Genomic DNA, 24,681 nt, shown 5'->3' with positions numbered 1-24,681 from the left:
CCATGCCTTTGTGGTCTCACAACTAGATTTTTGTAACCTCCTTCTGGTGGTGCTTCCTCTTTCTCATCTCCATCCATTAATTTCTGTCCAGCATTCAGCTGCACGCATTATCACATCTGCTCATGGCTTTGATCTTATCTCTCCTTTATTGTCATCCCTCCACTGGCTCCCCCTCCCTTTCCATATTTAGTATAAGCTACTGTTGATGACTTTTAAAGCCCTGCATGGGCTGGCCCCTCCTTATTTATCAGAGCTTCTTTCTCCTTACTTTCCTACTTGTATCTTCCATTCTGGTAGTTAAGGACTGTTGTCCCAGCCAAGGATTTCCACTGCCCCATCCCGGATCCGTCCCTTTTCACTTGCTGTCTCTCACTCCTGGAATCTCCTTCCCCCACGAGCACCGTTCATCACCTCTTTAACCAGCTTCAAAACAGAGTTAAAGACTATACTGTTCAGGGAAGCGTTCCCAGACATTACATGATTGTTATCTAATGTTATTTTAATTTGCTGTCCACCTTATTTTATTGAATGTTAACATGTACTAATATGTATTATATTTAATTTTGTAGAATGTATACCATAGGCAGGTTTATTTTATCTATTTTAATTGTTTGTATGTATAGCGCTGCGTAAATTTACAGCGCTGTATAAATAAAGCTTAATACTACTGCTACTACTGATAATAATAATGGCCCAGGCCAGGTTGGCCAAGCATGGCAGAGCCAAAGGAAACTTTTCAAATTGGTCAAGTCCATGAGAGCTGCTTGAGAATGATGACTTAAATCTTCTATATGCAGCCTATCTTAAGGATTCCCTTTCAGAATGCAGCCTGCATGCCTATTAGTTCAACACTGTAATATACAGCTGCTTATAAACTATAACAAGCAACCTCTGTGAGGACAGCTTTATTGTAAAGCAGTGACAGAAACCAATAAGGTCTCCAGATGTTGCTGGACTGCAGTTCCCATCATTCCTCACCTTTGTCAATGCCAATGGCATCCAGAAGGCCACAAGATTTTCCCTGTTGCTGTAAAGTCTATGAAACCAGACATACAATCCTACTCTACTCCCTGTCATTTTATGTGGACTGCCAAAAGCAAGGATGGACTGGCATGTCCTGCTGAATAACTGGATGGGGCAACCTGAACCCTTGGAATTAGAGCCATCTTTATACATTCTCAAAGAAGAACACAAACAGCCAGAGTCAAAAAATTGGCATATTTAGAGATTAAGATATGGTTAAGAATTAAGAGCAGATTATGTAGAGACTAGAGTATGGAAAAAGCCAAATAGACATCCAACGAGAACTGAACACACAAGCAGTCTTGATAGCAGAAATAAGTCACAAAACCTCAAGACTTCATTTTTCCCCAAATGTTCCAATAAAGCCAAACAACTAAAGATATGAAATGGCTCCAGTGAAAAGAAAAGTACAGTCGCCCCACCTTTCTCATGGACTTGAGGTCCGTGTTCTTGAATATTCACAGAGGGATGACGTCTGTTATTTTTAATGGGGCACGCCCCCACTGCGCATACCCCTTTCAAACCTATGGGGCTTGAATATGTGCGAGTCTCCGTTTTCGCGGGGGGGGGGGGGGGCTGGAATGGATTCCTCAAGAAAACGGAGGGCCAACTGTATTTCAAATGGTCTCAGGTGGAATAAACATTCTGTAGGACTAGATATTCAGTGTTTAGCATGGATAGCAACCTGAGTCACTGAGTGAGGAAAACCTTTCTAAACAAGTTTGGAACTTCTATTAGGGTCCCTTTAAAAATAAATCAGTGACCAAATGTCACAACTAGGTATGCTGCTTATTCTGCAAAGGCATATACTTTGGAAGAAACGGAGGATTGCTATATAGTTTAAGAACTTTCCCTCTATGTACAGTATAAGTGAATCTCTAAAATTAAATATGCCACCTAATGGTTTCATAAAAGCAAAACTGTGTTCCAAGCTGAATAAAGACACCAGATGGCACTAAAAAGAGCACAGCTATTCCTATGGTTCATCAAAAGCTGAAAATGAGGAGGCAACCATTAATATAATAAATAAAATAAAATAAAATAAAACTTTTATTTCTATCCTGTTTTCTGTAGCAAGACAATCAAAGTGGCTACCAACTAAAACATCCATATACATTATTGTACATAAAATTACAATTCCCCCCCCCCCTTAAAAAAGAATTAAATATATTACGATTAAAAGAGTTTTCAATCTATTAATAATAGCATAACATGGGGAGGGTGGTAGTAATACATAGTGTGAGGGGGGCATCATTCTGAGGCCAAGGAATTTTATTCAGGAAAGGCCTTCCGGAAAAGATCTGTCTTGACAGCTTTTTTGAAGCCGTCTAAGTTGGTAATTTGACGGATGTAATAGTAATAAAATTTATTCGGTCATTGACCAGTATAATTTGACGGATGTCATCCAGCAGGCTGTTCCAAAGTCTGGCACGTGCAAATCCGCCTTGCCCTCATAAAGGTGCATTTCAGATGCCACAGAGGTAGAAAGGGTAGAATCTTCACTATTGTACTGAATGAATGAAAAAGTAAGCATTGCTAAATGCTTAACAAATAACAACCATGTAGTATGATATATGAAGAACAAACAAGCGCCACTATTTCCTTTCCTTCATTTCAACATGGATGCATTGTTTCATTGAGGCCACGCAAGCTGGTGGAATGGGAAAACAGCTTATAAACATTAACGTAAATAATCTTCAGCAATCTTCTGTATACTAATTTTAAAGTTTTTATGTTAAAAAATCACCACCTAAAATTTGGGAAATTTTTTTGTAAATATGGGAATGTACCTAATAAGAACATCAGGATTGAGCAACCAGCTTTTCAGTTCTCCAACACAGTAATATGTAAATCAGCCCCACTGGTTTTATATTAATTCCTTAAAAGTATACTTAGAAGACAAGTCAACAACGAAGATCATTCTTCAAAGTTCTACAAATCAAGTCTACTTCCAATTATGACTATGAGAACTGTCCTTTTTCTCAGATGGTCACTACATGTAACTAAATAAAATTTCTTAATTTTTATCACAACCACTTCAGTACCTCATATTTTATAATATGTTCAAATATAAAGTTTCCCCTCCTGAATTTTATTTTTTGCAACAACTATTGCCTAAAGGAACACTTAATTATCATGGTGACTGTCAGTGTGTGAAATACTGTACATACGATACATTGTTTTATGTTTTTCCTTTATTCTTCTACTCGTTAATTCTCACTTACCATGCAATTTGATACTGTTATATGTATGTATGTATGTATGTATGTATTTTATTTATATGCCTCCTTTCTCTCAGGGTGGGACCCAAGGCAGCTCACAAAAGGAACAGTCAGAATAAAAATTAAGCAATATGATTCTATCATACATACAAGAAGCTGTTAATTTTAATCACATCTGGAACAGGAAATTTACTTCCTGGGTCATAATCAACACTCAAGTAATAACTTCTTACAGAAGACATTCCTTACTTTTAAATCTGAGATAGCAGTCGTTGCAAAAGAGTTCATTGTTTCGGATGCGGACTTCTGTTCCAGCCTGCGAGCCCCCAAGGTCACGTTCACATGCAACACACTACACAGGGAGGGAAAAAAACACAATTAGCAATCATGGTAGTGATGGTCAGAATGTGAAATTTGAATCACTGGCCCGCTTGAACAAAAATATTAGTAAGTTAATATGCTGCTGTCTTGTAGAGATTGTAATGCTATAAAGCAAGCAGTCTAAAGAGTTGCAAAATCTAAGCAGAGAAGAGGAAAGAGCCAGGGATTAGTTATTCAAGCCTTGCTTTCTGAAACAGAATGAATTTATATGGCACAAAAGTAAAATAAATAAATAAATATTTGGCACTATGCAGTTTTAATGGAACATATCCAGGTTCCTTGGCTGATTTTCACTACTTGGGTATTGGGGGGGGGGGGGGTGTCAAACTTTATATTTCCAGTTATACCCATGCTAAATTTTAAGCATTAATTGCTAAGCCACTTTACAATGTCAAGGGGTTTTTTCCCTTCCATATAGGAAGTGGTTTGTTCTGCTTGTGTTAGTTTCCTACTCTGAAACTTTCAAAAGGCTGTTTTTCCAGCCTCACATGCCCACTGCTGTCTCTCAGATTAACAAGAGTCACCCTATTCAGTCCTTCTATTAAACAAAGGTGCACATTTTCCAATCTTCAGAAGAGGGTTTAGACTACAATTGTACACATTCTTTTCTAGGTGTAAGTCTCACTGAGGTCAGTGGGGCTCACTTCTAACTATGGACTGAAGTTAAGGTTGCAATATTAAGGAATATATAAAGCCCGTTTTCATAAAACGTCATTTTATTGATTGTGAGGTGTCTGCTGGTTAAAGTACTATTTCGGTATTATATAACTATTACAAAATTATGTGGATGCAGCCCTACAACATGGCTTGTTAAAAAAGCTCTCCGTAGGCCTAAAGCATATATAATATAGATTTCAATTTATTAAAAATACATCAAAAAGTAGCATAATACTGAAGCAACAGTAGTCATGCTTATCTCAAATAAAGCTGCATTAAAAACCCACTTAATCGTGTAAGCACAATGCAATAAAATATATTTATTGCCTATTTCCTAGAGGCCATAAATAAACAAGCCAATCAAACCTTACCAAAGAGAGTGTTTCTGGATGTCACTACTGAAAAGCCCTTGCCCCTTCTGTCAGCCCATCTTGGTTATTTGAAGCAAAACTCCACCTAACAAGCCCAGTGCATATGGAGGGTTATGGGCAGGGTGGGGTATGGGAATCATAAGTTATAAGCAGGGAAAATATTATTACTTTCTCTGTCCTTTAACTACCCTGATTATATGTTAATGCAAAGGATTAAAGAAGAACTGAAAATATGTGATTCCTCACATGTCAGATGCTAATTCTGATCTGTGCAACATGAGACCACTGGCAGGGGGTGAGTTGTAAAATATTAATGATAAATCTATCAAGAGCTAATCATATGAATATCCCAATAAAGCAATATGTGGACAAAGTTGCTGCAATCTAGATGTCCTAAGTTGCCATGCAAGTTGCAACACAAAGCTCCTGCTTCTCCATGGCGTTTTGCCCACCTCTCACCTTAAAACAATGTAAATGATAGCAAAGACCAAGAGATTCGATGATCATGGCTGCTCCTTTGCCCAGAACGTTCCTACAGTATGAACACATTCGCTTTCCACTGACCGACCTAAATACAGAACAAGAAGGTGGCTGAGAAACAGGTTTTAGAAAACTTGAAGAAGATAAATGAAGTGAAAGCATTATGATAGAATAAGCAAAGAACCCAAGTCCAAGATTGCTAGAAGAAATCTGAAAGTTGCTGTCCTACAATGGAAAATTACCATCTAGAAACGGGGAAAAGAACACTTTGAGGGATTAAGCAAAATACTTAAATCTAATGCATCAGCAACATTGTCCTAATATATATTGTTAACAGTCCAAAACATGACTAAATTTAGAAAACAGTAACATATGGTTTATACTCCTGTCTCATTCTTTATCTGTTTACTAATGTGTATCACAAAATAGCCCAATCCAAATCCTAACAGCTGTATCTTTTTAGGTACCATGACATTAGGCTGAGATGTACAACTGAAATCTCCTTTGAAGTCATGCCATATGAAACTTCTGTGGATAATACTGCTGCCAAGACCAGACATCATTTTGCTGATTGCCAATAGTCTGGAAACTGGGAGCTCCTTTCTAGGATCACACACTTCTTTCATGCAGAACCCACATATTTTCCTCTTTTTTAAGAGACCAAGTCATAAGATATACCACATTGTCTGACCTGATGTTACTATGGTGTAATCAGACAGCATAATACCAGAATTAAATCATAGTAAGAGAAATGTGTTCTTGTTCATTTACATGATATAAACCTGTTCTTACAAAACAAAATGCCCCCTATTAATCAATGTTCAACAACCTGGAACAAGGAGGGGTAAACATGAAATAACATTCTGCTTGTACTTGCTGTGTGCATCCATGTCCCAAATTAAATACTGTTTAAAATGTATGTTTGCTCTTTTGTTCAAATAAACATAATGAATAAAGCAGCACAAAAAGCACCATGTAATGAGTCAACTGTATGTTTTTTCCTCCATGTTAAAATATAATTGATACAATGTGAAGTCGAAGGCTTTCATGGCCGGAATCCATAGTTTTTTGTGGGTTTTTCAGGCTATGTGGCCCTGTTCTAGAAGAGTTTATTCCTGACGTTTCGCCAGCATCTGTGGCTGGCATTTTCAGAGAATGTTGGCAGATTTAAGTATTAACCTACTTAGTAGCATATTTGTATTAACATTAACAAATATTTACTGGGACATTTTGAGCTAGATCTTGTCATCCACAAAAATGTTTTAACCCCTCCCTCCCACCGACCCACACAAAAACCTCACACAAATAAAATATTTAAAAAGCCATACTGGGCATGTGTCTGAAAATCATTAAATGTTTCTGGCTATCTATTTTGTGTAGCCAACAAATTAAAGAATGGATCTACTACTGACAAAACCCTGATATTATAAAATCTTTAAGACACTCTAGGTTATATCCCCTCTACATGCCCCAACCCAGATCTGCTATTCTGCCATGGAGAGAGTCCCTGCCCAGAGCCATCTTGAGTAGATCTGTTCTGCTGATTGAAGCTTTCTTTCAGTGGAAGGGCACTCACTGAATTTCACTTGTTAGCTATTTATGCAATTTTGAAATAACAGATGAGTTATGCAGCCACATGACTTCATATCATAATCTGTTTAAAAACGTGCACACAGAGGCCTATATTAAAGGGTCTTTTAAAAAGTCAAAGAGCAAAGTAGGCATGACAAACACGAAATATTGTCTACTACAGGGATGAGAAATCCGTGACCCTTCAGATGATGCTGATATGGCATTACAAATTATTATAGCTCTAATCACCCTTGACTACTAACCATTTTGGCTGAAGTTGATGAAAGCTGGAATCTGACAAAATCTGGAAGGCCACAGATACCAAAGATGGGGAAATTACACTCTGTGCTATTATGAAGAATTCATAGTACATCTGTGGAGTTTACAACTAATACCTGTATTTGTTTTCTGCATGTAAAGAACAGAATTCCATATATTCTCCTCTGTAATGTTACTTACAAGACACGAAACAAACCAAAACAAAACTGTACCAAAACCCTGAACCAAACCAAACAAAACCAAAACAAAACCCTGTACCAACGGTTTTCGTCAGATGCATATCATACCTGTTGCGCTGTTGTGTTCCAGACTGAGAAACAGAAGTTGGTGATTGAGCCCGGGGAACAGGAGATGGTGCAGATGAGAGAATATGAGGCAAGGATGAGCTTTTCATAGAACTGGTTGAAGGAGATGGCAGGCTGGAAGAAGGAGTGCGCATGTAGGCACGATTTGAAGTGGACACCACAGGAGGCACATGACGACTAAAATCTTGATTAGATGATAAAGATGTTGAAGAGGCAGACTGACTCATCCAAGAATGGGGCCTCCATGATGTTGTTCTTGAAGAATCAAGATTATCTAAACTCTCACCCCTGGAACAAAAAAGTTATAGTAAAAGACAACTTATCATCATAGGGAGAAAAAAAAAGGCAAGGCAATTAAACTGTGCCCTGTGGTGTGGGCAGGGTGTGCACTTCACAAGTGTAAGCAACACTCTGCACTAAAAGAGCTATTTGGCTTGTGTTTCTTGAACATTAAACCTAAAAAAAACGATGAAGGGACCTTTAAAAGCAGCTCATGAACATGGACATCTTCTGTTCAAAGAAAATCAGTATCCCACTGGACATGCCCAAACCCTTGGAAAGAAGCTGAAACAGATCTAATTCAGAGAAAGTACATTGTTTTGAGGCTAATTTATTTTCACCAAATAATAATGTAACCCTCTCATACTCTTTTTGTCACTGATAATCATAAGTTACAACAGGAATGCTTACTGACATCATACAGAAATAGCATCTCAACAGTCTTTATTACAGTACTATTTTTTCTGCCTATAGCATCTACATACAAGCTGTTTAGTGTAGTGATTAGTATCAGGACCAGAACCAGGAAGACCTAGAATTGGTATTGTAGCATTTCCTGCTGTAGTAGGCACAGTGACTCCTGGTTCAAGGGGAAAGGAAGGATATAAACAAATAAATATCATGTAGTGATTATTAGTAGTATGTAGAGTTTCACATAAATTTTGTTATGTAAAGGAAGTTACTGTATTACTGTTCTCAAACTGAAAGAAAATTATTGTTTTTCACTATGAAAAAAATAAAAGTGATAACATTCTGTGATGGTTTCCCACATGTATATAACAAAATGAGAAACAGATCAAAAGGGTGTGTTTTTCCCCCTACAGTGAAGTAACATTTAGTCACCGGTGATAAAGTATCAGAAAGGATATGTCAGAAATCTGGGTGGCAACAGCAGGGAGAAAATGTGGGAGACAGATTTGTGTATTTTATTCAGAGCTACTCTGTCTTTCCTTTCATAATTTAAGGTCTCGGAAAAGGAAAGGAGGACATGATCCCAAGACTTGGTCCCAGGGTTGATACAAATAAAAGTGAAGAAGAAAAAAACAAATACTTTTTCTTCTTCTGACAGCCAGGATGTATAACATATTTGGCCCCTCCAAATAACAAACAAATTCCAGTTCTTTATGGATGTCTCTCCCGCTGCCCTCTATCATTATGACCCTGCAAATTCACCCTAATTTTGAAAAAGGAAACAGCATGACTTTAGCTAGGGTTTGTCAGAAGAGATTCAAACACTATACAGTTTATGCTGTTTGCTCTTATGCTATTTCATATGGTGGTAGCCTGCAGCTTAGATGGTGTTAAAAGGAGGCTGAGCAAATTCCGAGAGGCCACTAGTCATAAGGGCCATATAGAATCTCCTGATTCTGGGGAGCAGTGAAGGAGAGGACAGACATCTTTGTCCTTCTTTGTGGACTTCACAGAGGCATTTTGTTGGCCTCTGCCTATCTGAGATGACACTGTAGGCAAACATGAAGCTAGGCTGGTTGCATGTTTGATCCAGCAAGGCTCTTCTTATCTAATTGACAATACCATGCTCCTTGTGAAACACGTCAACATTATAAATCAGAATAATCAGTGGAAGAAACCAATCTCAACAATCACCAAATGACATTAGATATCACCACAGCAGAGGAACGAGTTTCTATCTACATACAGGGTGATTAAAAAAGAATGATGCAAAACTAAGTAAGAACAGTTTTACTTCTGCACTTCTCCTTTTAAAATCACCCAGCGTATAAAGGATTTAATGAATCAGGCTGTCATTATTTCCACATGCCCATAGTAATTGTGGATCTGTTTCATAAATCAACTTGTGAAATAGTCTGTGGGGCTGCCATTCCAACACAAAACAGAAATCCAAAAGCTTACTCAAGCTCTTTGGTATTGCTCTTTCCCAGCCAGGATGTGCATGCATGCATAGACATGTCTGAATAATTAAGGGAATGAATGCACCAACTTTTTCTCAACAGCTTATTTGAACTCATCTCAAATAGGCAGAAGAATTGGAAACACATTCATTAAAATCCTGACTTGAAATATCAACAAATCAAACAAGAGGCTCTGTTTATTGCCACTGTCAATGATTTTTCACTATGTGAAGTCGAAGGCTTCCATGGCTCACATACATAGTTTTTTGTGGGTTTTTCAGGCTATGTGGCCATGTTCTAGAAGAGTTTATTCCTGATGTTTCACCAGCTTCTGTGGCTGACATCTTCAGAGAATGCTGACCTGGAAGAGACCTCAGCAATAAACTCTTCTAGAACATGGCCACATAGCCCAAAAACCCACAAAAAACTATTTCTCACTATACTTGGGAGAAGTTTTTTAAAAAAATAAACGTATACAATATAGTATCTGTATGTTAGCACCTAAAACTAGTAAGTCAAAGTTCCAGAATGGCTTGGGTATCATGAAGCTCAGCATGCAACATAAAGTGAATTTGCCCTGAAGTGTCCATTACCTCCTCATTTTACTGCCAGGTAGACCAACAGGTTCTTTATGCATACTGGAACTGCGCTGCCTGATCCAGCTGTTGTCTGTGTGCAGGGATGTCTTCTTTCTCATTTCCTGAAGAATCTGTTGTCTTTCCAGTTCAGCTGGTGACAAACCATGTTCTTTCTGAGACCTTTTCTGTGAGTCACCAGCATTCCAGGGTTGCTCAGAAAATTTGTTCTTCATGCCTATATTGAACAACAGTAACAACAAAAAGCTTAGATACAGAAAAAGCACCTGCACTGAATATGTGAAGGGCAGAGAAAAAAGCAAGATGAATGTCTCTTTCACAATCCATGCTAGTTTATGTACATCAAAGTATTAGTCATGATTCATGACAGTAAGGTGAAGTACTGTGCCTGTGTTTGGAATATAAATACAGACAGCTCTCTGTAGCCATGGGTTCAACCATCCATGGCTTGAAAATGTTTTTTTTAATTCCAAAAAAGCAAACCTTGATTTTGCTTATTTTATATAAGAGACATCATTTTATTGTCCCACTGTATACAATGGGATTTGAACATCCACAGATTTGGGTATTCACAGGGGGTCCTGGAACCAAATCCCAGCAGATACCAAGGGAACACTGTATCTATTCCCATGGATAAGGTTGTTACAGTAACAGTTTAGCTATGACTCGTGCAGTAATTTAATCTCTCAGGGAAATGACAGGACATAGCGTTCAATAATGCATAATACTGCCTGGCATACTCACACAGGTCACAGCTGTTATCCATGTGTACCTGTAGAGCAGGCCCAACAGGGGGATCACAGTCCTTGAATAATCTAGGCTTTCCGTGTGGTTAGTGGCAAAATAATCCAGTATCCCCAATTATATTAAACACAGAATAACAGACTTTACTCATCTCTACTGTTCGTATTCTAATATTACATTTACAGTCTATAGCACTCACCATTTCTATTGGCATGATGATCATCTAGATCTGTAGTTGATCGGGATTTATTTCTAGAAATAATTAAGAAATTACATATATTTAAAAGAACTTTTAAAAATATTTAGTCAGTACCACAGAGAGGGGGGTTGTGTGAACAGCCTACAAGTCCAGAAGTACAATAAAATTGGCAGACATACAGTTGCATTTAGGCACTAAAGGATCTGGAATGGAACATATTTTGGTGACTTATGGGTCCTGCTACATGGAAATTAGCATGCACATGAATACAGAGGTGACCTGGAAAGGCAGAATGTCCCCCCCCCCCCCCCCCAATTAATCTATTATGACAATCAAGGTGTACTACATGTACTCCTTTTGACAAAGAATTTATGTTGATGAGGCATAATTTTGTTTCATTTCATAATCAGGAAGCAGGATTAAGCAAATGCTTAGCAATGTCAGTAAAAATCTTAGGGGGACCGTCTGGTGGTTACTGAATAGGATTCTTGAATATTTCACCATAACTTTGGCTTGGTAAGGAATAGCCCCAGAATATGGAAGACTAGAAAGAAATGAAGGATACTAACAGGAAAAAAAAATCTTCTACTACAGATACCAACATATGAATTCTTAATGATAAATGCAATAAATACATGTGGAAGAGGAAGACTTATTTGAGTTCTTCCACCCTGTATATATTAGCATAGCTATATATGAGTAAAGAAACTCAAACTTGGCACCATCAGTATCTCTATTTGCTTACACACCCACACTTTGTTTTTCATCATTCAGATTTCACAACTATGTTGAACAAGCTATGAAAAAAACATCATGTAACTGTAATGATTTCTTACTAAGTTGTTTTAGTCTAGAAAGTGCCCCACTGTTGAAATATCTAATGATAAACTTCCAGAACAGTATTAGTGTATACATATCTCTATTCTAAAAACCTACAGACTGAAACTCTGAACTTTATTGCAAACTTGTTCTATAGTGATTATGATTTCAAACCAGCTTTAAGACAGGATATGGAGTTGAAACTGCCATGGTTGCCTTAGTCGATGATCTACGTCTGAGTATCGACAGAGGAAGTGTGACCCTGTTGGTACTCCTGGAGCTCTCAGTGGCTTTTGACACTATAGAGCACAACATCCTTCTGGAACGCCTGGAAGAGTTAGGAGTCAGAGGCACAGCATTGTAGTGGTTCCGGTCCTATCTCTCAGGTAGATTCCCAAGGGTGATGCTTGGGGACAGTTGCTCTTCAAAAAGAGAACTTAAATCTGGCATCCCTCAAGGCTCTATTCTCTCCCCAATGCTATTTAATATATATATGAAGCTGCTGGAAGAGATCATCAGGAGACATGGAGCAGGGTGTTATCAGTATGCTGATGACACTCAGATATCTCTCTCCATGCCTTGGACTACAGCTCTGACTAAGGACAGCACCTTTCCTCTCAATGTATGTCTCAAAGCAGTAATGGACTGGATGAGGAAAAACAGACTGAATCCAGATAAGATGGAGGTACTCGCCATGGGGGGCCCTAATCCTGGTATAGGTATATGCCAATCAGTTCTAGATAGGGTCATACTCCCCTTAAAAGACTGTGTTCGCAGCTTGGGAGTGCTCCTGGACTTGTTGCTTTAGATGACAAATCAGATAAATGCGACAGTCAGGAGTGCTTGTTAACAGCTTCGGCTGATACGCCAACTGCGCACTTTCCTGGAACTGGGTGATCTAGAAGCGGCGATGGATGCACTAGTAACCTCATGCCTTGATTTCTGTAATATGCTCTATGTGGGACTACCCATGTGCCTAGTCCGGAAACTTCAATTAGTTCAAAATACGGCAGCCAGGTTAGTCACTGGAACAGTGAGAAGTGATCACATAACTCCTTTCTTAAAATCTCTTCACTGGCTGCCTATAGTTTCCGGGCACAGTACAAGGTGTTGGTTATGACCTATAAAGCCCTTCATGGCTTGGGTCCAACCTATTTGCAGGATCACCTTCTACCATATAATCCACCTTGCACACTCATGTCCTCTGGGAAAAACCTATTACAACCAAGACTAGGTTAGCTACAGTTACCCTGAGGACCTTTTCATCTGCCACTCCCAAACTATGAAATGCCCTGTCGGAAGAGATCTAAAATATTAATAATCTTGACAGCTTTAAGAAGGCTGTCAAGACGGATCTCTTCTGACAGGCCTTCCTTGATTAACCCACTTGGTCTTATGAATACAGATTATTGTGTAGAACACCCAAAAATCACCCCTCAGACCCACCCAATCAGTCTATGTCTGCTCGATCCTAATAGCTTAGATGGGCAAGGGTCAAGGTTGAATGAAGTGGGAGGGACCAATTCAAGAGTCTTGTCCACATCATCAGGCTACAACAAGTGAAACTGTCTCAACAAAACTGACCAGATGGCACACTGTGGACACCTCCCTAAATTCCATGACAACTGTGGCAACAAGTTCAATGCAAATATTAGCACATTTCTCCTCAAAGTACCTAGCAAATTTATCACAGCAAGAGATTTCTTACCTATCAGGACTGAAGTAGCTTGGTTGCTCATCAGAGTTTCTTGTTGCTTCATAATGTCTATGATAAATATACATAAGAAGGTTATGTAAGAAACCTATTTGGCTTGTGTTATAAATGATACTACACCAAGAACAATAGTTTCCTATCTTTTGAACAAGAAATTCTTGCAGACCCAGATTTGCAGCACTGAAACAGGAAACTGGAGAGAAAATAGTAGATTAGGAAATCAAAACTGTTCTTTATTGCACAATGTATGGCCACAGCTTGATTAGTAGCAGGAATGTGAAGTGTCTAGTTTTTAGCACTTGTAATTTAGAAATAAATTGCTTCTATGAAAGCCAAAGCCATGCACTGTAATACATTTTTAGGTATAATGGGACAAATGCAGGAAAAAGACGTTTCATGGAATTTGATGGTACAAATGAAAAGCACTTGTACTACCAGTGCCATTCATCTCAAAAGACATGCAACATTACTGACACTAGTAGCAGTACTTGTAAAAACAACTAATGTGCAAAATAATATAAGACACAAAATGGCATTTTCAGAATTTAATCTTTCCCATCTGCTGTTTGTGCATTCCATGAGGAGGATAGGAAAACAGCTGGGTGAATTCTAATTCAGCAAGAAAATAACTTCTTAGGACCTGCTAATAATATATTTGCCCCAAGATGCAGACTATGGGAAGTCTTTCCTTGTGACACCAGCAGCCACAGAAATAAACATTAGTAGTCCTTACAACATATGACCCACCTGATTGCCATGATCCTCCTGAAAGACAAGCCCTACACAAGCTACGGTCAATATATGCTGTGAGACCTACACAAACCCTCATGAACTCTGCAGTATCTGTACTAAGATCTGTCCTTTTAAGCCAAGTTGGTTTATCTATCCTCTGTCTACAAAAGGCATACACTGACTTGCAGACTATAAAACAAATAATTAGCATTTGGCAATCAGCTGTTTTAGGACTGTAGAAATACAGCTGATGGCAAATATTTAATCCAGTTTTTCAATGGCAAATTTTGCTTCAGTAGCTGCAACAGTTTTCAGATCAGGATTTTGCTGGCGGCATACCTGACAATGCTGTGGCTATAGCCAGTGAATGCAGAGCTTAACAAAACAGTCCTTCTGCAAATCACTCACTCAATGTAGCATCATGAAGAAGAGATAATCTGAAGTGTTTTAAATGAGGTAATGGGACAGGGTGACTCACTCTTCCAGTTTATCCCCATGCTACAAAATAATTTAGTGCAAGAGGGCAGGACAGACAGAGCTGTGGCAACGTTAGCTATGGTTTAGTGATGAGACAGAAATCTAAATGATGTGAATATTCTGGACAACAATATATTTTCCTCAATTCCAGATCCAGTTGGGGAAAGTAGAGAAGGCTAAAACTACATTTTGTGACAAGAATTCCATTAGGTCTTGGATGTTACTGTAAGCATGCACCTGCTGGAAATAATGGGAAACACAACTTTGTTTCCAGTAGTATCTAAGACCTAACAGAAGGCCTGCTGCAGATTTCAATGTATGCCCACTTGACAGCCCCTCCTGACTTGGATGGAACTACAGTAATGGTACACTCCATCCCTGGCCCGATTTAGATATTATTTTCTAGATAATCCTCACCAAAATATTTCAGGTTCTTCACGTTATTTTCAGAGTGGAGATGCTTTCTGATACCACACTAAAGAAATCATAAAAAACAGCACATCACACTGCTTGTTATGTGTGATGGAGGAGCAGTACCCACATAAATTCTCAACAAAACCTGAATGAATTGAACTGACAGTTAACATTTCAGTAGTTTTGGTAAGTCTACTGATCCATTTTATGTATGTAAAGTATATTAATTCAAATGCATATATTTATGGCTAGGTATACCACCACCACTTCCCAAATGTGTAGCAAATATATGCATTCAAAATGTAATGCAGACCTTTGATACTGGGACCTTTGTACTGAAACATCCTTGACTTGGTCCGTCTGCGGTTTCTGTTCTGCCTCTTCCTTATACTTTGATCCCTCTGCACCATACGTTATGCCCCATACATTATATTCCTTATCTAGTTTCAGCTTTTGGAGCTTCCTCTCTTGTTCTGCTTGCAATGCTGCTGCTTCTTGCAACTGCTGGAGCTTCCTCTCTTGTTCTGCTCTCAAGGCTGCTGCTTCTTGCAACTGCTGCAGCTTCCTCTCTTGTTCTGCTCGCAAGGCTGCTTCTTCTTGTAACTGCTGCAGCTTCCTCTCTTGTTCTGCTCGCAAGGCTTCTTCTTCTTGAAACTGCTGGAGCTTCCTCTCTTGTTCTGCTCGCAAGGCTGCTGCTTCTTCTTGCAACCTCTGTGCCTCAAGGCGTGTCCGTTCTTTTTCCTTTTTCTCCTGTTCTCTTTCCTCTTCCCACTGTCTAGCAGAATCAGAATAGTCAGTCTTGTCATTTCCATTTGTTCCCCATAAGAAAGCAGGTGGTTCTGGTGCAATTACAGATACTGTATTTGAGTTCAATATAGTCTGCTCCTAAAAGAAAGTGCAAGAACAAGACATACGAAAATTAAAAATAGACGGTATATTTTGTTATATTAAATCTTTTGCAGACCATCTAGTCTAGTCCTCTGCTTAATGCAAAAAAATTCATCCTTTGCTTGGAAACCTCAAGTGAGGGTGAGTTTGTGGTTATAGGTTGAAAGAATCCAGACAGGATTGTGTGGAACATATGCACAAGTCAAGCTGACATGAATAAAGAGAGCATTAACTATAGAGCCAGCATAATTTACTGGTTTGAGCATTGGGCTATGACTCTGGAGACCAGGGCTTGAAACCCCTCTCAGCCATGGACACCCACAGAGTGACCTTGGGCAAGTCACACTATCAGCCATAGAGGAAGGTAAAGGCAAACCTCTTCTGAACAAATCTTGCCAAGCAGACCCCATGATACGTTCATATTAGGGTTGGTATAAGTCAGAAAATACTCTAGGCAGAAAACAACAACAACATTATTTTTCCTCTGCCCGGACCAATGTGTTCCATTCAAATTGGCAATGGCTCCTTGGGATCTCTTTAAATGGAGTTTTAGTCTATAAACATTACTAAGGATGAGTTACAATACAAAGGACTCAGTTCATCCAGCATTTCTGAGTACCACTAGATCTGTTTGATTATAGACATGCTACTGTTCATTTCACTTTTAATTTATTTAAAACAAAGGTAACATGATTATATTCCACAGTGGCTAAGATCAAGGGTTCTCTCTTAAAAACAAATATGCAAATAATCAAACAAAATACCTCACAAACCCTACCCCTGATGTCTGGAAAAAGTTCTTGACATCTTAAAGCTGGTCATCAAGTGCTGAGTTTTATTTGGTTCCAATAATACGTAGGCCCACCTTTCTGTGGTGGTGGGATTATGTGCTCCTGTGAGGCAAGAGGCTATGCTTACAATAGCAGTGTTACTAATAGTGTCTCCCATGTGAGACAGGCTTTTGCTGAAGAGCCAGACTAAATGTGCTAAAGAGTTACTGGGCAGCAGCAGTAGTTGGGGGATGACAATGGCAGAGAATCAGTGGCACCATAGCTAAAGCTTATCAGTACTGCACAGAATGAGGCATGGTAAAATCCTTTACTATGAAAACCTATACATAATAAACTAAGTAATGGAATGTATGAACATTGCAACACTTGGGATGAGTAAGATCACATGGCAGGAATGGGACAGATAATTTGAGTCAGATAATTACACAGTGTTTTACTCAGGAAATGAAAATCTAAGAAGAAATGGGGTGGTATTAATAATGAGGAGCGATATAGCAAAAATAGTCAAGGGATATCATGCAAAGTCTAACTGAATAATATCAATAAGACCTAAGGGAAAACTCATCAATATAACCATAATCCATATAACCATAATCCAAGTTTATGCTCAAGTTACCAAGACAAAAGAGGAAGAAAGTGAAAGATTCTACACTGTGAGCAGATTGTGGGGCAGACCATGAACTGCTAATATAAAAAATGGGAGTAAAACTAAAGAAGAACACTAAAACAATCATCATGCCAAAATACAATCTAAAGAACATCCCTGTAGAATTTAAAGATAATGTAAATAATAGATTTACACTATTAAGCCTAATTGACTCGGAGACAGAAGAACTCTGGACTGAAGCCAGGGACACTGTCAGGAGGAATGCAAACAAACAAACAAAAAAACACTATCAGCAGCCAAAAAGAAAGAAAAGCTTCACTGTATGACAGATGAAACTTTTCAAGCCATTAAGGATAAATGGAAAGCAAAAGTAAAAGAGAATAGAAATAGAATCATAGAATCGTAGAGTTGGAAGAGACCACAAGGGCCATCCAGTCCAACCCCCTGCCATGCAGGAAATCTCAATCAAAGCATCCCCGACAGATGGCCATCCACCCTTTGCTTAAAGACCTGCAAAGATGGAGACTCCACCACACTCCGAGGGAATGTGTTCCACTGTTGAACAGCCCTTACTGTCAGGAAGTTCTTCCTAATGTTGAGGTGGAATCTCTTTTCCTGTAGCTTGCATCCATTGCTCCGGGTACTGTTCTCTGGAGCAGCAGAAAACAAGCTTGCTCCCTCCTCAATATGACATCCGTTCAAATATTTAAACAGGGCTATCATATCACCTCTTAACCTTCTTTTCTCCAGGCTAAACATCCCCAGCTCCCTAAGATGTTCCCCATAGGACATGGTTTCCAGACCCTTCACCATTTTAGTCACCCTCCTTTGGACACGCTCTAGTTTCTCAATGTCCTTTTTGAATTGTGGGGCCCAGAACTGGACATTTTCCAGATGGAGCCTGACCAGAGCAGAATAGAGTGGCACTGTTACTTCCCTTGATCTAGACACTATACTTCTATCGATGCAGCCTAAAACCCTGAACACGACTGTTCAACGATTTGTGCACAGACACAAAGAGAACCACTATATTAAAATAAACAGAAAACAACAACAAAGAAGGTAGAACAAGAGGCCTCTTCCACAAGAAGAACTGAAAAATTGATTATTAACAATATATTGAATAAAAATATAAAAGAGATAAAAAGAAAAGATGGCTTGGGTCTGAGTTACTTGAGGGAACACCTGTCCCTACATAATCTGCCCTGCACTCTCAGAACTACTGGGAAGAATTTCCTGGATCATACAAAAGTGAAACTAGTAACTACTTCCCAAGAGCTTATACAGCTATGACCCCTACACTTTGGAACAACCTTCCGGAAGAGATCCAACTCATTTCTACCTTAGATGCCTTTAAGAAGGCATTAAAAACTGATCTCTTTCGGCAAGCATACCGAAAACCGAAAAAAATGACAACAGTGGCATTTGTATTAAACTGTTCCTATTTGGAGTCCCTATACCTCGTAAAGGACAAATGTGGCTGGTAATATTTGAAAGCCAGTTCCAATTGCCACGAGGTTACTTGGGGGGCTCCCTCCTCTCACTAACCTGCCACCTCCCAGATTTGTTGTGAGGTTAAAGTTAGTGGAGGAAGAAACAGGTACACAGCCTTGAAGTCTCTGGAGGAAATGTGGGGATATAAAGGTGATTGAAATAGTCAGAGTTTCCATACCTTGGATAAAACACTGATCAGAACGGAGTGTGCAGTCATGAAATTAGGGGACAAGGATTGGAAATGGCAGCTATGAAAGAACTGGACAAGATCCTAAAGTGTAAATATATTACTCTGAACACTAAAGTGAGGGTTGTCTGTATTCCCCATCATCATGTATGGATGCGAGAGCTGGACAGTGAAGAAACCTGATAGAAAGAAAATCACCTCATTTGAGATGAGGTCCTGGAGAAGACTGCTGAAGATACACTGGACAGCCATAAGATAAACAAATGGGCCCTTGAACAGATCAATCCTGAACAATCCCTGGAGGCCAGGATGACTAAATTGAGGCTGTTGTGCTTTGGACACATTATGAGAAGGCATGAAGTAGCAGAAAAGACAATAATGCTAGGAAAGGTAGAGGCAGCAGAAAGAAAGGAAGAATGCACACCAGATGACTGGATTCAACCAGAGAGGTCATTGACATGAGCCTGCAGGACCTGAGCAGAGAAGTGGAAGACAGGGGATGTTGGAGGTGTCCCATTTACAGGGTTGCCATGACTCAAGGGCACTTAACAACAACAAAAGGGTGATTGATTGCTAATACCAGTATTACTGGAATTATTAATACTGGTATTACTAATACTGGTACTTATCTTCATCATCATTATTCCCCCCCCCCAAAAAAAATGTCAAACTACAAAAGGATTAGATCTCACCTCATTTAAATATTTGGTGTTCTCTTTTTCTGCCTCTTGTTGAGCTTTCAGCCATTCTTCCTTCAGCCTTTCTTGTTCACGCTTGTATTTTTCCTAGTTTGAAAAACAAAGTACAAAAACATTTAATTACACTATCATCTGAACTATTATTTTCTTTCAGAACAAATATAAAATACATAGAAATAATGTATGTGTATTGGAAAGCACAAGATAAATCCTAAGTAGGAAAGTCATCAAGAATCATGTCCTTTGATTTCTAAGGAAGTGTAAATAAATGGAAACTATAGGTTAGCCCTGGCATTTTTATATAGCCCTGGTCATGATTTTTTTTTTTAATGGGGCCAAAATCATTTTTTCATTTTTATTTTTGGTTTAGTCTCCTCAAAATTCTTAACCTAAATCCAGGATTATAAAACTGACTGTGGCATCTCAGGAGTGAGGAAAGAGACTCTGCACATATCTATTCTAGGTTACAGTGGTGACAAAAATTATGCAGTATTAACACTGTACTCTACTATATGATACTATTCTGTGTAAAATATTAAAGATATGGAAGCATTTCTTGATTTAACTTTTATTTTTCCCACACACAAGAGAGCCACTTCTTCAAATATGATGCAGCAATGATTGGTCTTAATTACTGCTAAGGGACCTAAAATAGATGTGAGGAAAGAATATTCAGACTTCTAGCAAATTTTGTTTTGTCTCAAGTGACTAGTTCTTAGAGATTTCTTTTAAAAAATTACACGAATGTTTTACAACAATAAATCTGACAACTGTGTTGAAACCATGAATGTCCAGATTACATAAGAACATATTAAGAATATGCATGCTTTGCAACAGAAGCTCTTAACCCTAAACAGAAAAGAAGAAATATATTAAGGTATTTAATCTTAGGTATGCTTATTTGCTTACAAGCCAGTGTGGTATAATGGTTTGAGTGCTGGAATAGGATACTGAGACTAAGGTTCAAGTCTCCACTTATTCAAGGAAACCCACTGGGTGACCTTGGACAAGTCACATACTCAACCTCCAAGGGACGAATACAAAACCCCTTCTGAACAAATTTTGTTGAAAAAACTACGATAGGTTCACCTTAGGGTTGCCATAAGTTGGAAATGAAGGCACACAACAACAACTTGCTTATTTGGGAATTACATCATTTGAACACGATAGATTTATTCCCAAGCAAGTATGCATCCTTAGGGTTTAGAGCACATTAATGACTGTATCTGCACACTTTATTTAGTATTCATGTTATGAGTTTCTATCTTTAAGTGCTTTAAATGGTGCACTATATGTTCTTTGAGGCCTAGCAAGCAAATGTATTTTACAAAATTAACCAGAAATATAGAGAGTATTTGTTGCTGGCATAAACAGACAGACAATCTGGTCTCAGATCTCTGAGGTCAATCTAGAGCCAAATCTAATCATCATGGATGTTGTCTAGTTAAAATCCCCACCTGAAGCAAGCGCTCCTGTTCTGCCTGCCACTTCTCTTGCCTTTTTCTTTCTTCTTCTTGATCCCAGGTCCAGCGACTAGGTGCACTGATGGGTGGCACTGGGAGCTGCAACATATTAGAAACAAAAGTTCAGCTACAGATATGTGCTTTCTTTAAAACCCTTAAACAGAAAAGGGATTTAGATTAGAACTAAATAATCAATACGGAATGAGGATTCCCAAAACTTGTGCTTCCCTTAGATGCCCAAAATGTGAGTGGGGAAGGAAGCATTAATGCTTTTTTCTCCCCCCCCCCCTTTTTTTTTTTGTGTGTGTGTGTGTGGCATCTTTCTTCCTCCTCTACTAGTCCCGCCAACCTCTCAACTTATTTGACTAGAAAACTAGACTTGGAAGTAGAGAATAATTCAATATGGAGGGTAGATTGTACAGGAGACACTGCAGGTGGAGGAAAGGTCCTGCCCCTCCCAGGATAGTCTCAATCCCAGGTCTGCACATAAGAGGACAAAGGACTTTGGGAAGCCTGTATTTGCCACATAGACACCCTTTTTTGACATTCCAAGAAGAAACAGAGATTCATATTACGCTGACTTTAGTGTCCAAGATCACAGAGTTGAGAACAACAACAAAATCATTTGAATAAGCAACCCATATGGCACAAAAATCTGAGAGATTGCTTTGTTCACAAAATTAACCTATTTCATGAGGTGTTATGAAGTGGATGTGAGAGTGGAGAGAGAGAACAGTACATTTTCTTGAGGGGGAGGTGAAGATTTTCGGAATACTTTTCATGATTATGTGCAACAAACTGTTTTTCTATTCATTTTCATTAATTGAAGCATATTCTCATGGCATTCTGTTATATTTCTATACTGTTACTTATCTCATAAAGTAAAGCAGGACTACTTACATCAGGCATTGCAGGTTCTGAGCCTCCTAGATTTCAGGTAGTTAGGAGAGTGTTTAAAAAGAAAAAGAAAAACTGTGTTAGTGTAACCCAGAAGATATTGAAGAAATTGCACTGGGACCCCTGGTTCCCTTTATTACGTCAAAGACTCAGCAAACACCTTCAGATGAACAAATAACTGTCTGAAGTCACATGAAACAGGAAAGATTAGACAGGCTTGTTTATGGTGTGGATCTGACTTTTTTTTTTCATCATCTGGACATACCAGGCATGCACAGCTGCTATAAAGGGAAAGCAATAAGACAGTGATGGTATGTATAAGGGCCACCACATCAAAAGAAAACTAAGGGAATTTGTCCTTTCCCCAGGCTGCCTCTGGGATTGCTAAAGCAGTATTTTATCAGGGAGTTTATATTTTGTTATTTTCCCCAGCTATTCTGCCTTTGTAGACTTCTGTCCACATTATGTGACCAAAATATAAATTCTAGGAGCAAAAGAGAGTATGTGTGGGTATGGGGGTAGGATCAAGGCTTTCCAGTATGCCCTGAAATATATAATACAATATTTGAAGACAACTGGGGCCGGGCCGGGGGGGGGGGGGGGATACAGCATAAAGTAAGCTATTTTGTGACCACTAATATATAGCCCAGTAAAGTAGGAGGAGAAATAAAGAAGTCCTTGCTAGGCTGGGAAAACTTTCCTCCCAACTCAGATAATATCAAAAGGAATGGACCAGTCTGAGTTCAGTGCCTTGAAAAAGGTGGCTGTTGCTAGCAATGCAAAAATAAGCTGGAGCACAGACCCACTCTCTAATGCCTGAATGCAAGATCCTTCAGCTTCAGCAGTCCTTCAGCCTCAGCAATGAAAAAATTTTTTTTTCAAACCAGCCTCCATCAACGAACCCGTCAAATCCAGGATTCTGGGAGCTGAGTCCCCACACCACTCCTTTCCTCCAAAAAACTTCCAAGCTCTGCTTTCACAGGACAGTAGGGACGAATAGCACAGATAGCTTTTAACATATAGGACTATTGCTTAACATTGTTTCTTTTATTTAAAAGCATTATTTGTCTCAACTTTATCAATACAATATGTTTTCTCTGTCCCCACCTTTGTGCATTTAAAAACATATGTGGCAACTACAAATCCACTATGTGGCTAATCAAAGCCTTGCCACAAAACAAATAATGCTCCAGTATACCTAATAAAAATGGACTTTTACCACAACAGCATAACGCAGAGCTGATGGGCTGTGCAAATGTACAGTGATCACATTCTCTCTCTTTTAAAAAAGCTGAACACAAATTTATCTTCCCACATACATGATAATATATTTCACTTGTCTAGCAGTAGATCACCACATCTTAACTTTTATGTTATCTTCCTACATATCCCTCTATGCAGTGCCAAACCCAACTCTATGGAACAGATGGATGATGTGCTCTTTGCTCCCTTTTCAATAGTCTTATTTTGATTTAGTGGATATGTAAGTCACTCTTCATCAAAAATTTCTTTAAAAGGTTTAGATTTAAAATAGTAACAGTGCCCCATCCCATCCCATAGTGGACCTTCCAATGGAGGAACTGTTCAACTTTCAGAGAATTACTATGATACTTACAATATTAGTAGTAGTAAATAAATAAATAAATGTCATTAAATCTTGTGTTATAGTGGAAGAACTTTAATGCCTTCACAAACAATAAGCCAAAGGGGACTACAATATTTGTGTCATCATTTCCAAGCAATGTAAATGGGTACTATTTGTAAATGAGAGAACTAATACATTTTCTAAAGATGTAAAAGTTGCCCTTTTGTACTTGGGTGGAATACAGAGTTCCTGAAATGGAAGATGAAATCATGACAGAAGGTATACAGAATATGCACAAAGAACAGACATGATCATAATGTGGAAACAAACTGTAAGGAAACTGAGAACAAGCTTTCTATTTTTTCAGCAACCTTTCCTCTGAAGCACATGCTGTATCTTGCAAAGTACTACCGGTACTACCAGAGAAGCTGAGGGACAGGTATGAGTAGCCTCTGCTTTAATTTGCCATTCAGTCCTGCAGTGGCTTTGTAAATAATTCAGATAAATATGCTGTCACAATAAAGGGACTCTCCAGAGGTATGGGGAGATGCCTGCTTTACTCCTATAAAACACATTCAATGATACTCAGACACATATTACTATGGTTCTTCCAAATGAGGTCTAAGAGGATTTTAATCTTTTGTACAGAAGAATCTTTTGTCATTTTAAGAAAATTAACCAGTTATGAAAAGAACTTGCATAGTCAAGAAAAACAGACACAAGGTAATATACAATTATGTTATAGTAAAAGTGATGTGTCATCTTAATCACTACTTCAAAACACTCCAGGTGCAGAAAAATGTTGGAATATATAAAACAGCTAGATGCAAATTATTGAAGTGAAAATGGATAGAGTGAGATGTAACATGCAAAGCACACCAGCAGCAGCCTTGGAGGACTGTGACAAACCATTCACAGCTGAGAAATCCTGCCATT

At 38.7% G+C, this 24,681-nt stretch overlaps 1 protein-coding gene across 2 annotated transcripts in view; it reads right to left on the bottom strand.

Moving 5' to 3' along the window:
• The window catches only part of LMO7 (LIM domain 7), a 183,306-nt gene that overhangs the window by 3,552 nt on the left and 155,073 nt on the right, over positions 1-24,681 (bottom strand). For both annotated transcript variants that reach the window (XM_089511135.1, XM_089511136.1), the window contains 10 exons: positions 22,164-22,189; positions 21,258-21,362; positions 19,795-19,887; positions 15,449-16,020; positions 13,507-13,563; positions 10,980-11,032; positions 10,034-10,253; positions 7,273-7,578; positions 5,114-5,222; positions 3,495-3,597 (listed from right to left, as the gene is read on the bottom strand). In XM_089511135.1, coding sequence (XP_089367261.1) covers positions 3,495-3,597; positions 5,114-5,222; positions 7,273-7,578; positions 10,034-10,253; positions 10,980-11,032; positions 13,507-13,563; positions 15,449-16,020; positions 19,795-19,887; positions 21,258-21,362; positions 22,164-22,189 — 1,644 coding nt within the window. The remainder of the gene's footprint in view (positions 1-3,494; positions 3,598-5,113; positions 5,223-7,272; positions 7,579-10,033; positions 10,254-10,979; positions 11,033-13,506; positions 13,564-15,448; positions 16,021-19,794; positions 19,888-21,257; positions 21,363-22,163; positions 22,190-24,681) is intronic.

The sequence above is a fragment of the Sceloporus occidentalis genome, unplaced genomic scaffold (genome assembly GCF_023333645.1).
Source record: "Sceloporus occidentalis isolate IW3139 unplaced genomic scaffold, rSceOcc1.0.p SCAF_2, whole genome shotgun sequence".
Lineage (NCBI taxonomy): Eukaryota > Metazoa > Chordata > Lepidosauria > Squamata > Phrynosomatidae > Sceloporus > Sceloporus occidentalis.
The sequence above is the reverse complement of the archived record's forward strand: the minus strand, read 5'-3'. Positions and strand labels throughout refer to the sequence as shown.